This window comes from Panulirus ornatus, chromosome 3 (genome assembly GCF_036320965.1).
Source record: "Panulirus ornatus isolate Po-2019 chromosome 3, ASM3632096v1, whole genome shotgun sequence".
In the NCBI taxonomy this organism is placed as follows: Eukaryota; Metazoa; Arthropoda; class Malacostraca; order Decapoda; family Palinuridae; genus Panulirus; species Panulirus ornatus.
The window spans coordinates 19158062-19171251 of record NC_092226.1 but is presented as its reverse complement, the minus strand read 5'-3'; the positions used below and the strand labels follow the sequence as shown (position 1 = coordinate 19171251).

General features: G+C 44.6%; 2 protein-coding genes across 2 annotated transcripts in view; both read left to right on the top strand.

Moving 5' to 3' along the window:
- LOC139761119 (uncharacterized) overlaps positions 1–6809 on the top strand; it is a 105894-nt gene extending 99085 nt beyond the window's left edge. The window contains exons 5-6 of the mRNA XM_071685050.1: positions 1565–1727; positions 4788–6809. Coding sequence (XP_071541151.1) covers positions 1565–1727; positions 4788–6094 — 1470 coding nt within the window. The 3' untranslated portion in view covers positions 6095–6809. The remainder of the gene's footprint in view (positions 1–1564; positions 1728–4787) is intronic.
- A 4559-nt stretch (positions 6810–11368) lies between these two features.
- Positions 11369–13190, top strand: part of LOC139761104 (beta-alanyl-dopamine/carcinine hydrolase-like) — a 113628-nt gene continuing 111806 nt past the window's right edge. The window contains exon 1 of the mRNA XM_071685028.1: positions 11369–11459. The gene's annotated coding sequence lies outside the window, so the exon portion shown is untranslated. The remainder of the gene's footprint in view (positions 11460–13190) is intronic.

The window sequence follows — 13190 nt, the reverse complement described above, 5'->3', positions numbered from 1 at the left end:
GGAAGGGAGATAGAGAAGGACGGAGATGACATACCACGCTTCTTGTAACAGATAATTGTGATGTTTGAAGCTTTCTCCCTGACGTAATGGTCCAGACTGTGATCTTGTGTGTGGCTTCCTGCTGCTGCTGCAGCAGCAGACCGGTGCTGTGAGTGCGGCTGAAGTGAGCGGGGCAGGTCGTGCTGAACATCTGCTGCTGACGCTGCTGTTACTGCTGCAGACCGATGCTGCGAGAGAGGCTGATGTCGGCTGATCCTCTAGTCAAAGTTACATGAAGGGGCGGAGGAAGACGTGGCTGGAGTAGAAAGGACACATATTGTCATCCAGAGAACACCCAGCTGAGAGGCTTCCTCAGAACACCCAGCTGAGAGGCTTCCTCAGAACACCCAGCTGAGAGGCTTCCTCAGAACACCCAGCTGAGAGGCTTCCTCAGAACACCCAGCTGAGAGGCTTCCTCAGAACACCCAGCTGAGAGGCTTCCTCAGAACATCCAGCTGAGAGACTTCTTCAAAACACCCAGCTGAGAGGCTTCTTCAAAACACCCAGCTGACAGACTTTCTATCTATAACTCGCCTATTTATAACATAGCACAAACCTTAACACCAGTAAGGTGCTCATGCAAAGTTCAGTTGAAGATATTTAGGGGAATAAGGGCCATCCGGATAGGCAGCTGCAGTATATATGGAAGCGATGTATGAGCGTCACAGTGTGGAGTGCCTCACGACATATCTAGCGACACACTCCTCAGTGAACGGCACGTATGAAAGTACCATTACGATAAGAGGCTTCTGGTTCTGGGTCGTGTGGCGTGTCTGGTGCTGAGCACGGCAGCAACACCTTCAGATATGATGGACACACCTTCAGACACAGTGGAGCAAGTAGCAGTACAGCAGGACACGTCACAAAACAGCAGGGAACGTCACAACGGTCACAGCAGGACACGTTACAACACAGCAAGACTCGCTGCAACACAGCAAAATACTTCATAACACAGCAAGGAACGTCACAATACAGCAGTACACGTCACAACACAGCAGGATACGTCTCAGCACAGAAGGACACATTTCAGCACACTATGACACGTCATGACACAGCAGGACACGTTTCAGCACACTAGGACACATCACGACACAGCAGGACACGTCTCAGCACACTAGGACACATCACGACACAGCAGGACACGTCTAAGCATACTAGGACACGTCACGACACAGCAGGACACGTCTCAGCACACTAGGACACATCACGACACAGCAGGACACGTCTCAGCACACTAGGACACATCACGACACAGCAGGACACGTCTCAGCACACTAGGACACGTCACGACACAGCAGGACACGTTGGAACACAGTGAGACACGTCGTACAATAGTATGTGTTCAGGTGCTGTGCGCCGCCTCTGTATAGCCTGCTAGTTGTGGTGAGGCAGGGAGGACCCCCACCTCACTCCCACACCTAATGTTCAGCACTGACACTTTTCCTCACTCTTCGTTCTAGACCAGATTACTTAATGTCATGAACGGTTTTGAAAGAGATTAATCTCCGTATCTCTCAATTTGCAGACGACCACTATGAGGCCGGCGCTGCTGCTCTGTGTCCTCTCCGTCGTCGCCAGTTCCCACGGCCGCAGGTCACGGAGGGATCTCCTGGCCGCTGCCGACGACAAGGACGCCGCCAACCACCCAGCCTCACCTCGCGATCTCGTTGCAGCAGCGGATACCAGCGGTACGTGTGGCGGCGAACTACGCCGAGAAGAACCTTGGGTAACGCTAGAGGGTGTGTGGGGTCAACAAGTGAGCAGGCAGACTTGACTGAAGGAAGCCATATAGATCCTCGACCTGGAACTCTATGGTCCAGACTTATGGTTAATTGTGTGGTATAACTGAGACCACCAAACCACATTCATCAGGCACACTCGACACTTGATCTTTACGAGTAGGAAATTTACCTTCTAATATACCCCTAAGTTTTGCCACCACTAATGTCTTATTACAATGAAGCCGTGACTGGCCGGGTCCCATAATGTGGAGTTGTAGCGTCAGGGGCGAGTGTCTTTGTAGTTCCTCCGTTGGCAAAGTGTCCAGGTGATTCCATCATTATGTAGGCTTTATAACCTGTAGGACTCCCGTAGTGCTCGACGGAAATCCGTGTCCGTACGTTTTCCTTTCCTATCAGTAGTGACAGACGACATGGGATTATATTTCGCTGTTATAACTGTGGGTAAGAATGTAGGCAGTACAATCTATATATGTTAAGATGGGATCCGTTATATATCTCCTCAGTGTAAACATATATATCTATTACTGGTGCCTGACCTCACTAAGCCACACCTGCTGTAGTGATGGGTCCAGAGAGACAACATGTACGAACAAATGTGTGATGAGAGCTGCACCCTGATACAGTAGGGCGAATAAACTTAGTTATTAACGTGATCGATAATACAGTGAAACTGAATATGCGAAATACTACCCATAAATGTAAGAAACTCATCCAGTACACATCTCACATAAATAACTCAAATTATAACAGATCAGCGGAGCTCTGTGTGATACATTTCACTTTAGTTTTCTGATGACAGTTCAATTGGTGTCTGAAACGTTTTTATTCACCATTCAAAAGCTTACGATAATCTCTGAATCTTTTCATGAAATCCCCCTACAGAAGACTGAATGCTCCACTGCATCTTTCTATACGGAACTATGAATCGATGCCTTAGTCGGCTATAAGGACTTTATAGAAGGAGAGTCTGATGTAACAAGGCATCAGACCTACTCCACAAAAATGTTTATTATTCCCTCAGAGGCTTTCTCCTCACCATACACGTCAGACACCAACGTCCCTCTACCCCGTAACATTAGATTCAAATGGTTCACTATTCTGTGACATCACTTGAGCAAGCCAAATCTCGGATTCAGTGAGGGTCGGTGATAAAGATATCAGGTTCGTGAGAGAGGGTCTCTCTCTCTCTCTCTCTCTCTCTCTCTCTCTCTCTCTCTCTCTCTCTCTCTCTCTCTCTCTCTCTCTCTCTCGGGAAATGTTGCCACTGATGATGGTGAGTCGAGGAATGATAACTGATAAGAAAAAAATCACACAACATACAACATTCATCACACTTTCCCCATCAGAAAATCTCACTGCAAAAACATCCTGTTGGTGGATGATACAGTAAGACTGCTCGGGAATGTCAGATATGAATTCATTTTTCTATTTACTGATTGTTACAACCACACCAGTTTTATTTATCACAAAGGAAAATGCAAATCATTACTCCACTTGTCACTGAAGACATGACACTTTAATTTTCAGTTTGTGATTTTTAGACCTACATATATTTTTTTTGAAAATGTGGACTAAGACTTAATCCTTCTATCAAACTATCTTTTTTCAGGAAAAAAATTATTCCGATCTTAATCAAGTCTTTAGATAAACTATTCAGTTCAATGATAGATAACTTTTTTTTGCGATAATTTCCTACAGTCTTATCACATTCTTGTAAATTTAAAAAGATTTGTGTCCAATAATAAAAAGAATATGGGCCCAATAACCACACAAAAGCCTGACCAACCCACAGGGACAATATCACTACATTCAAGTAAGCGAGTTAAGAGATATAATGACACAGCTTATCATTAGTTCACCAGTTCAACCACGATCACGTTTAACACTTACAAAACAGTAAGTGAGCGAGCTGATCGAACCACATGGGATGCAAAGAGAGAGAGAGAGAGAGAGAGAGAGAGTAACGTACTTTCGTAGTGAAACACCGGCTGGTGCTGCCACCTAACGGATGGTAACACGAACTGCGATAAATTGTCAAGTTACCTAATTGGTCTCTCCTCCCACGTCTTGTAACCCACTGTCCCTCCTCTCCCTTCCTCTTAGTTTGTTTCCAGTGACAACAGACGCGCTGTACAACATATCAATCCCCCCACCAAAAAAAAAATAGCTGCGTACCCACGAAACAGAAAAGAGGAAACAGAAAAGACCTACTCATAAGCATGTAAACACAATCTATTACTTTTCTTTTTAAAGTGTTGGAGACGTCTGTGCTTGATTACTGAGTGATAAAGATCAGATTAGGATAAATAATTAGCCTGACAGGATATGACCAGGACAGTCAGGGGACTTTTTGTGATGGTTGGTTTAGAAATGGAGGAACGATATCAGAAAATGGGACGACAGTGTGTAAATGGTTGTCATGTGTTGGATCATAAAGTACAAAAACCTGATGAAATGAGAATTTCGTCTGACAAGTGCAGTTGCAGCTACTTCAGCTGATAACACATCTGTGTCACGGGACGTTAATGAAGCATCAATGTCATGGGACAATAATGACACATCTGTGTCACGGGATACTAATATCGCATCTGTGCCACGGGACATTGATAACACATCGATATCACGGAGCATTGATAACACACCTGTGTCATGGGACATTGATGTCGCAGCTGTGTCACGGGACATTGATGTCGCAGCTGTGTCACGGGACATTGTCATTGCATCTGTGTCACGGGACGCTGATGACCAGAGTAAGGGAGTGGTTCCGTGTAGACAGGTGACTGTCACGGACAGGAATCATACTCCAATGCTGACTCTGTGGGACAAGAGCATCAGATACATTGTAAAAAGAAATGAAACTCAAGTATTCAACGCTGCCATAGATATTCATAGATATAAACCGCAAACTTGTCTTCACAAACATTCATGTTTTCACTTCTGTTCATGCTAGACACACCAGCCACCTACTGCTGTATAATGTACGTCTTTCCTCCTCCTCCTCCACAGTGTCGCGTCAGTCGCCTTCTTCAGCCAACTCGCCGCCTAACTCGTGGCTGTACAAGTTCCCTCCCTGGTTCCTGCCGGGCAACCCCGCGCCGGATGGATTCCACTCCCTCCAGGGTAAGTTCCAGGCGGCCGCCAAGGAGTTTTCCATGGTGGACGACGGCGATGTCCTCATCATCGATCACTTCGGCAGCGACGAGCGCACAGGTCGCCTCGGCAACGTCAGAGTGCCTGGCAACTCGGCCTTCCGAGACGCCGTGGTTCAGACAGTCCTCAATGTTAAGTATGGCAAAAGTCAGAGTCCTTCCTCCCCGGGAGGCAGCAACTCTGACAATAGCGGTGTGTCGGGTCAGGTGGTGACGCCTTGGCTGGTGCCTCAGAGCGTCCCAGAGCCCCCACTGCCCTCCCCAACCCCGACGGTGCCCATCACGTTGCACCAGAGCCACGGACGCGACCCTGGGTTCGACAACAACCTGGTGACGGGCAGACCTCAGGAAAAGCGTGAACCCGCCAACACATCCCTGCGGCAGAGCAACGACTTTCCAATCATTAACAACGGTGACGATTTTCTCTCCAAAGTTATAAGGACTGACTCCCGTCCATCGGATACCCGCGACATCAAGTTCCAGCCCAGTCCTCCTGATGTGTACCAGACTACGAGACCCAACAATGTTGCTCAGGAAGGGCATTCCTCAGCTGTCATTAGTGGGTTCCGCCCGTCAAAATTGGTTTCCGTCACTCTCGGAGACCAGGGGTCGTTACAGCACGGTAATGCAGGGGGAGTGACGAAGCCAGCGGTAAGTCAGAGCCAACAGCACAATCCCGGGAATAACATTCATCACGACAACGTCAACAACAGTTTCCTTAAGGTCCAACAGGCAGCGCTGCTGAAGGCATCAGACAGACCGCAGTCAGCCAGACACCCTCAGTCCACCAGTGGACAAACTAAACAACTCGTTGTCCCATTCCTGCCCGGCATACCCTTGCCTCTCCTCCTGCAGCACAGCCAGCGGCTCTCCCAGATAGGGAGGCAACCGTCACTTCAGGTGACCTTAGCTCATGTACAACACCGCCAGCGTAGTGGAAGAGATCAGGGCGGCGTCGTCAACGATCTGCGAAAGCAACAGCAGACGCCCGGGTCGGCCCCTCTCCCCACCAGCATCCAAGACATCATCAACGGCGACTACGACACAGCGCAGACGCTGTACCATACAGGACGAGACCCCGGGATCACCTCCACAGCCCATAGTAAGCCAACAGGTGCAGGTGGAACAGACACGGACAACCAGTGGCTGTGGCGAGCCTCTTGATTTCCAGTTCAGCGGCCCACAACAGCGGCATCACGAGGCGGCCCACGCCCGCGATCGTCACACTCGCTGAGGATTCTTGATCATAACACAAGAAGGGACCTCCACCTACTGAGTGACCCACAGAATAGAAAAATGACAAAGAACTGATGATATGCACCTTTTGAGCCGCGGTACCAGACAAAATAGGAACGTCAGGCAGTTTTTCAGCTCCTCAACCTGACGGGGACATGAACCAGTTGACTGCAGTGGGAGTGAGTAAAGACTTTGCATGGTAGTAACACCTTACGCTGGCGAGGAGTGTGAGTGTGTCGGGCGGGAAGTCTAAGTTGTATCATGTTGAACATTACCTATGTTGTAAACGATATGATTGTAGTGTACATGATAAATATTATCATAACATTCCCTTCTCAATTGGTAAACTAAACTTCCAAAGGCATTTTTAACTCTGAATTGTTTTGTTCGAAGTAGCTGTCGGTCAAATATGTTGCGCCAGCAGAACAAACATAGAGAGTGAAGCGAGGAACTCAAGGCTCCTTAGTTGGTACTGTCAAGGAAATCAACATGACAACCAGAGGGACACATATTTGGCCAGATAATGGAACAATATCTTAATTTATATTTATCTTCTTGAATGGCATGATGATCTTAGCTGTATGTAAATATTGGATAATGTGTGTACATAGTATCTGTAAATAACAATAAACGTATGATTTACTGCTGATATCTTATCACTGGAAACACACCTGATATCTTTATCACTGGAAACACACCTGGTATCTTTATTACTGGTATACCCTCTTTACACACCTGGTACCTTTATCACTGGAAACACTTGTACACCCTCTCTACACTCCTGATATTTTCATCACTGAAGGCACAACTGATACCTTTATCTCTGGTGATGGTACTTGTGTGGTGGTGGTAGTGGTGATGATGCGGTCTATAAAACAGGTACGTTGGGTAAACAGGCCCGAAATGGCCACACAAAAAGAGGCCGAGTGACCTCGATGTTCAACCCTCGACCTGACCCCAACCCGTCAGAGGAAGAAAAGGTCAAGCTGGAAGTTGTTGAAGTGGTACTTGCCTGGTGAGGAGGAGAGAGAGAGACTAAAGTTCAGTCAAGGGTCGTAACTTTTTCATAATAAGACGATGTTTACATCCAGAGAGGAAATTCAGAATACGACAGTGTTGGATGATGTGTGTAAACACATTATTATATCATGATGTTTCGTAAACAACGTGATGGTTACATGTTTTATGATAATGATAAATGTTTACTAGATATACACACATATTCAGTGTTTTCTCTTGTCTTAAATGATTATAACGAAAGTCACCTCATTGTGTAATAAACCTTCATGACTAGTTAGAGTTCGGCCTTGGCTATAGTGACATGACACACTCATGAGTGCGCCAGTGCTGTGGCGTCTGCATCATGTAATTTCTTCAAACATCAACATTTGCGATCATTCCGCTGATTTAGGTTATGACGAAGGAGGGTCGAGAGAGTGGGTCACGTTAGAAACTATCGTGTAGCAGTGAGCAGTGTGAAAAGGGCAGTGCGGTGTCAAGTGAAATAAATGACTTTGCGAAATGAATTAACTGACCCGCCGTGACGCGTCAGATATTCATCGTGAGTGCCAGGAAAATATCTGACTGTGCTGAAAAAACGACCATCAATATATTCTCGCTGCTGGCTTAATGAGAACTCAGACTATAATATCATTAGTTAGGGATGATATATATATATATATATATATATATATATATATATATATATATATATATATATTTATATTTATTCATTTTATTTTTATTATACTTTGTCGGTCTCCCGCGTTAGCGAGGTAGCGCAAGGAAACATACGAAAGAATGGCCCAACCCACCCACATACACATGCATATAAATACACGTCTACACACGCACATATACATACCTATACATCTCAACGTATACATACATATACATACACAGACATATACATATATACACATGTACATGATTCATACTTGCTGCCTTAATTCATTCCTGTCGCCACCCCGCCACACATGAAATGACAACCCCCTCCCCCTGCATGTGCGAGAGGTAGCGCTAGGAAAAGATAAAGGCCACATTCGTTCACACTCAGTCTCTAGCTGTCATGTATAATGCACCGAAACCACAGCTCCCTTTCCACATCCAGGCTCCACAAAACTTTCCATGGTTTACCCCAGACGCTTCACATGTCCTGGTTCAATCCATTGACAGCACGTCGATCCCGGTATACCACATCGTTCCAATTCACTCTATTCCTTGCACGCCTTTCACCCTTCTGCATGTTCAGGCCCCGATCGATTTTTCACTCCATCCTTCCATCTCCAATTTGGTCTACTTCTCCAAGTTCCCTCCACCTCTGACACATATATCCTCTTTGTCAATATTTCCTCACTCATTCTCTCCATGTGACCAAACCATTTCAAAACAACCTCTTCTGCTCTCTTAACCACACTATTTTTATTACCACACATCTCTCTTTCCCTTTCATTACTTACTCGATCAAACCACCTCACACCACATATTGTCCTCAAACATCTCATTTCCAACACATCCATCCTCCTCCGCACAACTCTATCTATAGCCCACGCCTCGCAACCATATAACATCGTTGGAACAACTATTCCTTCAAACATACCCATTTTTGCTTTCCGAGATAATGTTCTCGCCTTCCGCACATTTTGCAACGCTCCCAGAACTTTCGCCCCCTTCCCCCCACACTGTGACTCACTTCTGCTTCCATGGTTCCATCCGCTGCCAGATCCACTCCTAGATATCTAAAACACTTCACTTCCTCCAGTTTTTCTCCATTCAAACTTACCTCCCAATTGACTTGTCCCTCAACCCTACTGTACCTAATAACCTTGCTCTTATTCACATTTACTCTCAGCTTTCTTCTTTCACACACTTTACCAAACTCAGTCACCAGCGTCTGCAGTTTCTCACCCGAATCAGCCACCAGCGCTGTATCATCAGCGAACAACAACTGACTCATTTCCCAAGCGCTCTCACCCACAACAGACTGCATGTTTGCCCCTCTCTCCAAAACTCTTGCATTCACCTCCCTAACAACCCCATCCAAAAACAAATTAAACAACCTTGGAGACATCACGCACCCCAGCCGCAAACCGACATTCACTGAGAACCACTCACTTTCCTCTCTTCCTATTCGTACAAACGCCTTGCATCCTCGGTAAAAACTTTTCACTGCTTCTAACAATTTGCCTCCCACACCATATATTTTTAATACCTTCCACAGAGCACCTCTATCAATTCTATCATATGCCTTCTCCAGATCCATAAATGCTATATACAAATCCATTTGCTTTTCTATTTCTCATCCATTCTTCAAAGCAAACACCTGATCCACACATCCTCTACCACTTCTGAAACCACACTGCTCTTCCCCAATCTGATGCTCTGTACATGCTTTCACCCTCTCAATCAATATACCCTCCCAGGAATACTCAACAAACTTATATCTCTGTGCAAGAGGTGAAAAAGAGGGCATATGAGAGTTGGGTTGAGAGAGTATCATTAGATTTTAGGGAGAATAAAAAGATGTTTTGGAAGGAGGTAAATAAAGTACGTAAGACAAGAGAACAAATGGGAACATCGGCGAAAGGGGCTAATAAGGAGGTAATAACAAGTAGTGGTGATGTGAGAAGGAGATGGAGTGAGTATTTTGAAGGTTTGTTGAATGTGTTTGATGATAGAGTGGCAGATATAGCGTGTTTTGGTCGAGGTGGTGTGCGAAGTGAGAGGGTTAGGGAGAATGATTTGGTAAACAGAGAAGTGGTAGTAAAAGCTTTGCGGAATGAAAGCCGGCAAGGTAGCTGGTTTGGATGGTATTGCAGTGGAATTTATTAAAAAAGGTGGTGACTGTATTGTTGACTGGTAGGTAAGAATATTTAATGTATGTATGACTCATGGTGAGGTGCCTGTGGATTGGCGGAATGCATGCATAGTGCCATGTGTGGCGAGGTGGCGATGGGAATGAATAAAGGCAGACAGTGTGAATTGTGTGCATGGGTATATATGTATGTGTCTGTGTGTGTATATATATGTGTACATTGAGATGTATAGGTATGTATATTTGCGTGTGTGGACGTGTATGTACATACATGTGTATGGGGGTGGGTTGGGACATTTCTTTCGTCTGTTTCCTTGCGCTACCTCGCAAACGCGGGAGACAGCGACAAAGCAAAATAATAACAGAAAAAAAAATATATATGTATATATAAATATATATATATATATATATATATATATATATATATATATATATATATATATATATATATATATATTCCTATGAATCAACGGGGAAAATGAAACATGATAAGTTCCCAAGTGCACTTTCGTGAAATAATAAGTCAGTTGATATACATCGAAGAGACGAAGCTAGGACGTCATTTGGTAAACATATAAACATATATATATATATATATATATATATATATATATATATATATATATATATATATATATATATATCATCAATGCCAGTCATACTCATATAAGTCAGAGTGCTTGTTCTTTCAAGATATTTGTATATTTCTATGTGTCTTCACGACACTCTCTGGATGTAGATATTATAAGGACTTACACGTAAAACATTCCTCCTCGGAAATTTCCGAGTGGACCTTGATGGTAAGAAAGTTGTACGTAAATGGGAAAGTTTGTGACAACAGGTGTCAGGTTTATTGGTTCAGAGGTGTTGTTAGATTGAAAGGCTTTGGAGCTGCCAATATTCTAATTTCCATTTGTTGGTTAACTGTGACAGAGACTCTGTAAGACCTGGCTTGTCTGAATTCTGACCGTCTACTCTTCTAAAAGAACTGAGGTTGTCTTGTAAACATTCATGATACAAGTTTTGCACCGAGAAATATTCTACAGCCAGGAAAAAGTTAGCATGGATACTATAATGGGAGGCAGCGGTTTCAACCCCTCCCCCTTCCCATTCGTGTGACAATATATACCCGTGCACGGTCGTTTGATCTCGGGACGAGTGATTTTAAGTTAATATTTCGTTATGTAACATCAAATATCATTGTCTCTTTAATTTCTTATGATTATATAAATTTGTACTTTACGCAGTTGTGATTTATGTGTTTGTTATTACCGAGACGTTGGTGTGTAAACTGTACAACATCATCGACGATGATCTGGCAACGTCGGTGTTGTTGAGCTTACCCTCCCTCCGTCTGGCCGGCTTTGCCCACTCACTCCGGCCCCGGTAGTTGTACGAGTTGTGTTTCCTACGCACCGTTTGTCTGGTAGTTCTTTTAGGTTATGGATTTACGTGTGGCAGCCTGTGGTCATCTTATGGGTAAGTTTATTAGCATTAACTCTTTAGGCTTATTATCGTAAATGTTACTGTATATTGCATACATCATAATTCATGAATACGCCAAGTGAACTAACTGCGCTACTTTCGTAATGCAATTGTTCTTATACTTAGTTTCATTATATTGCTCAGTCAGTAGTGTATAACGTAATATAAGACCATGGTTTACAGCTTGTAACACGTTACGCATACAGAGGGGAGAGGTGGCTTGTTACCTTGGCTGAAGGGAGGACAAAAGTGGGTTGGTGAACATCTAAGGTAAGATGGTGGAGGTCAAAGAGCGTTCATGATAGTTGGAGTGTGTTGGACCTCTGAGATGGGTAATTTGAGGTGAAGGATATTTATGGATAGTTGTTCATGGTTGATTTTCCTTTGAGATGGTATGATGTGAATGGATAGAGGTAGTTATAGTAGCAATTGTTGGAACTAGGAAAAAAATGTTGAAAATAGAAATTGTTAATGATAATGGAATTAGATGGATATGGTAAAAAGATGCTTGACATTGTTGGAAATGGTTAGATGTTTTTGAAAATCAGATGGCTAGATAATGTTGTAAGTTTGAGATGGTTAAATGATATTGTAAATAGCTGGTGATGTTGGGAATAGCTACAGTTAAATATGGCCACCAGAAAATACTTATTGGTGGAATTGGTGAAAGGATGTAGGAGAATTGTAACACAAATTTGAAACGATTGCTTAAGAATATATATGAAATTACAAAGAAAAAATGAAAGAATGTTGAACCTTAAAATTTTCATTCGTAGGTAGGGTGTACTGCATATCATCGTTGTTGCTTAGGCTCAGATAGGCATAAATGGACCCGAAAACGGAACGCTACTTGTTGGTCTTCATTCAGCAAGCCTTCATGGTAGACGTGAAAGTAATCTTGAACCAAGGCTTGAAGGTACTCATAGATACTGCTGCTGTCCTCGAACTCACAGGTTAGCAGAGCCGATGACATGGCATGTTTGGAATACTTCCATATCAAGCACAATGTCTGAGGGACATAGCAGGTCAATTGTGATTGTACTGGGTCCGGTTGTAGGAGACCTTTTCGGTAAAAAGTCCAATGTTCAGTGCATCATTCATGTGCCTTGACCTTGGCCAGGTAAGAGTATCACAGGTGCCTGGGTGGGGCTCAGACATTTTTGTAACACTCCGGATGTGACGATCTCCTCATCGAGGGGACCAAGCAGGTCTTGGCCAGGTAATGGTATCACAGGTGCCTGGGTGGGACTCAGACATTTTTGCAACACTCCAGACGTGACAATGTCCTCATCGAGGGGGCCAAGCAGGCCCACGGTTGTATATGTGCCTGATGGAAGTCGGATGTTGGTATGGGTATGATGTTGGCCAGGTGAGGGTATCACAGGTGCATGGGTGGGGCGCAAACATTTTTGCAGCACTCCGGACGTGACAATCTCCTCATCGAGGGGACCAAGGAGGTCTTGGCCAGGTGAGGGTATCACAGGTGCATGGGTGGGGCTCAGACATTTTTGCAACACTCCGGACGTGACAATCTCCTCATCGAGGGGACCAAAGAGGTCTTGGCCAGGTGAGGGTATCACAGGTGCCTGAATGGGGCTCAGACATTTTTGCAGCACTCCGGACGTGGCAATCTCCTCATCGAGGGGACCAAGCAGGTCCACGTATGTCTATGTGCCTGATGGAAGTGGGGTGTCTACGTGGGTTTGATCTTGGCCAGGTGAGGGT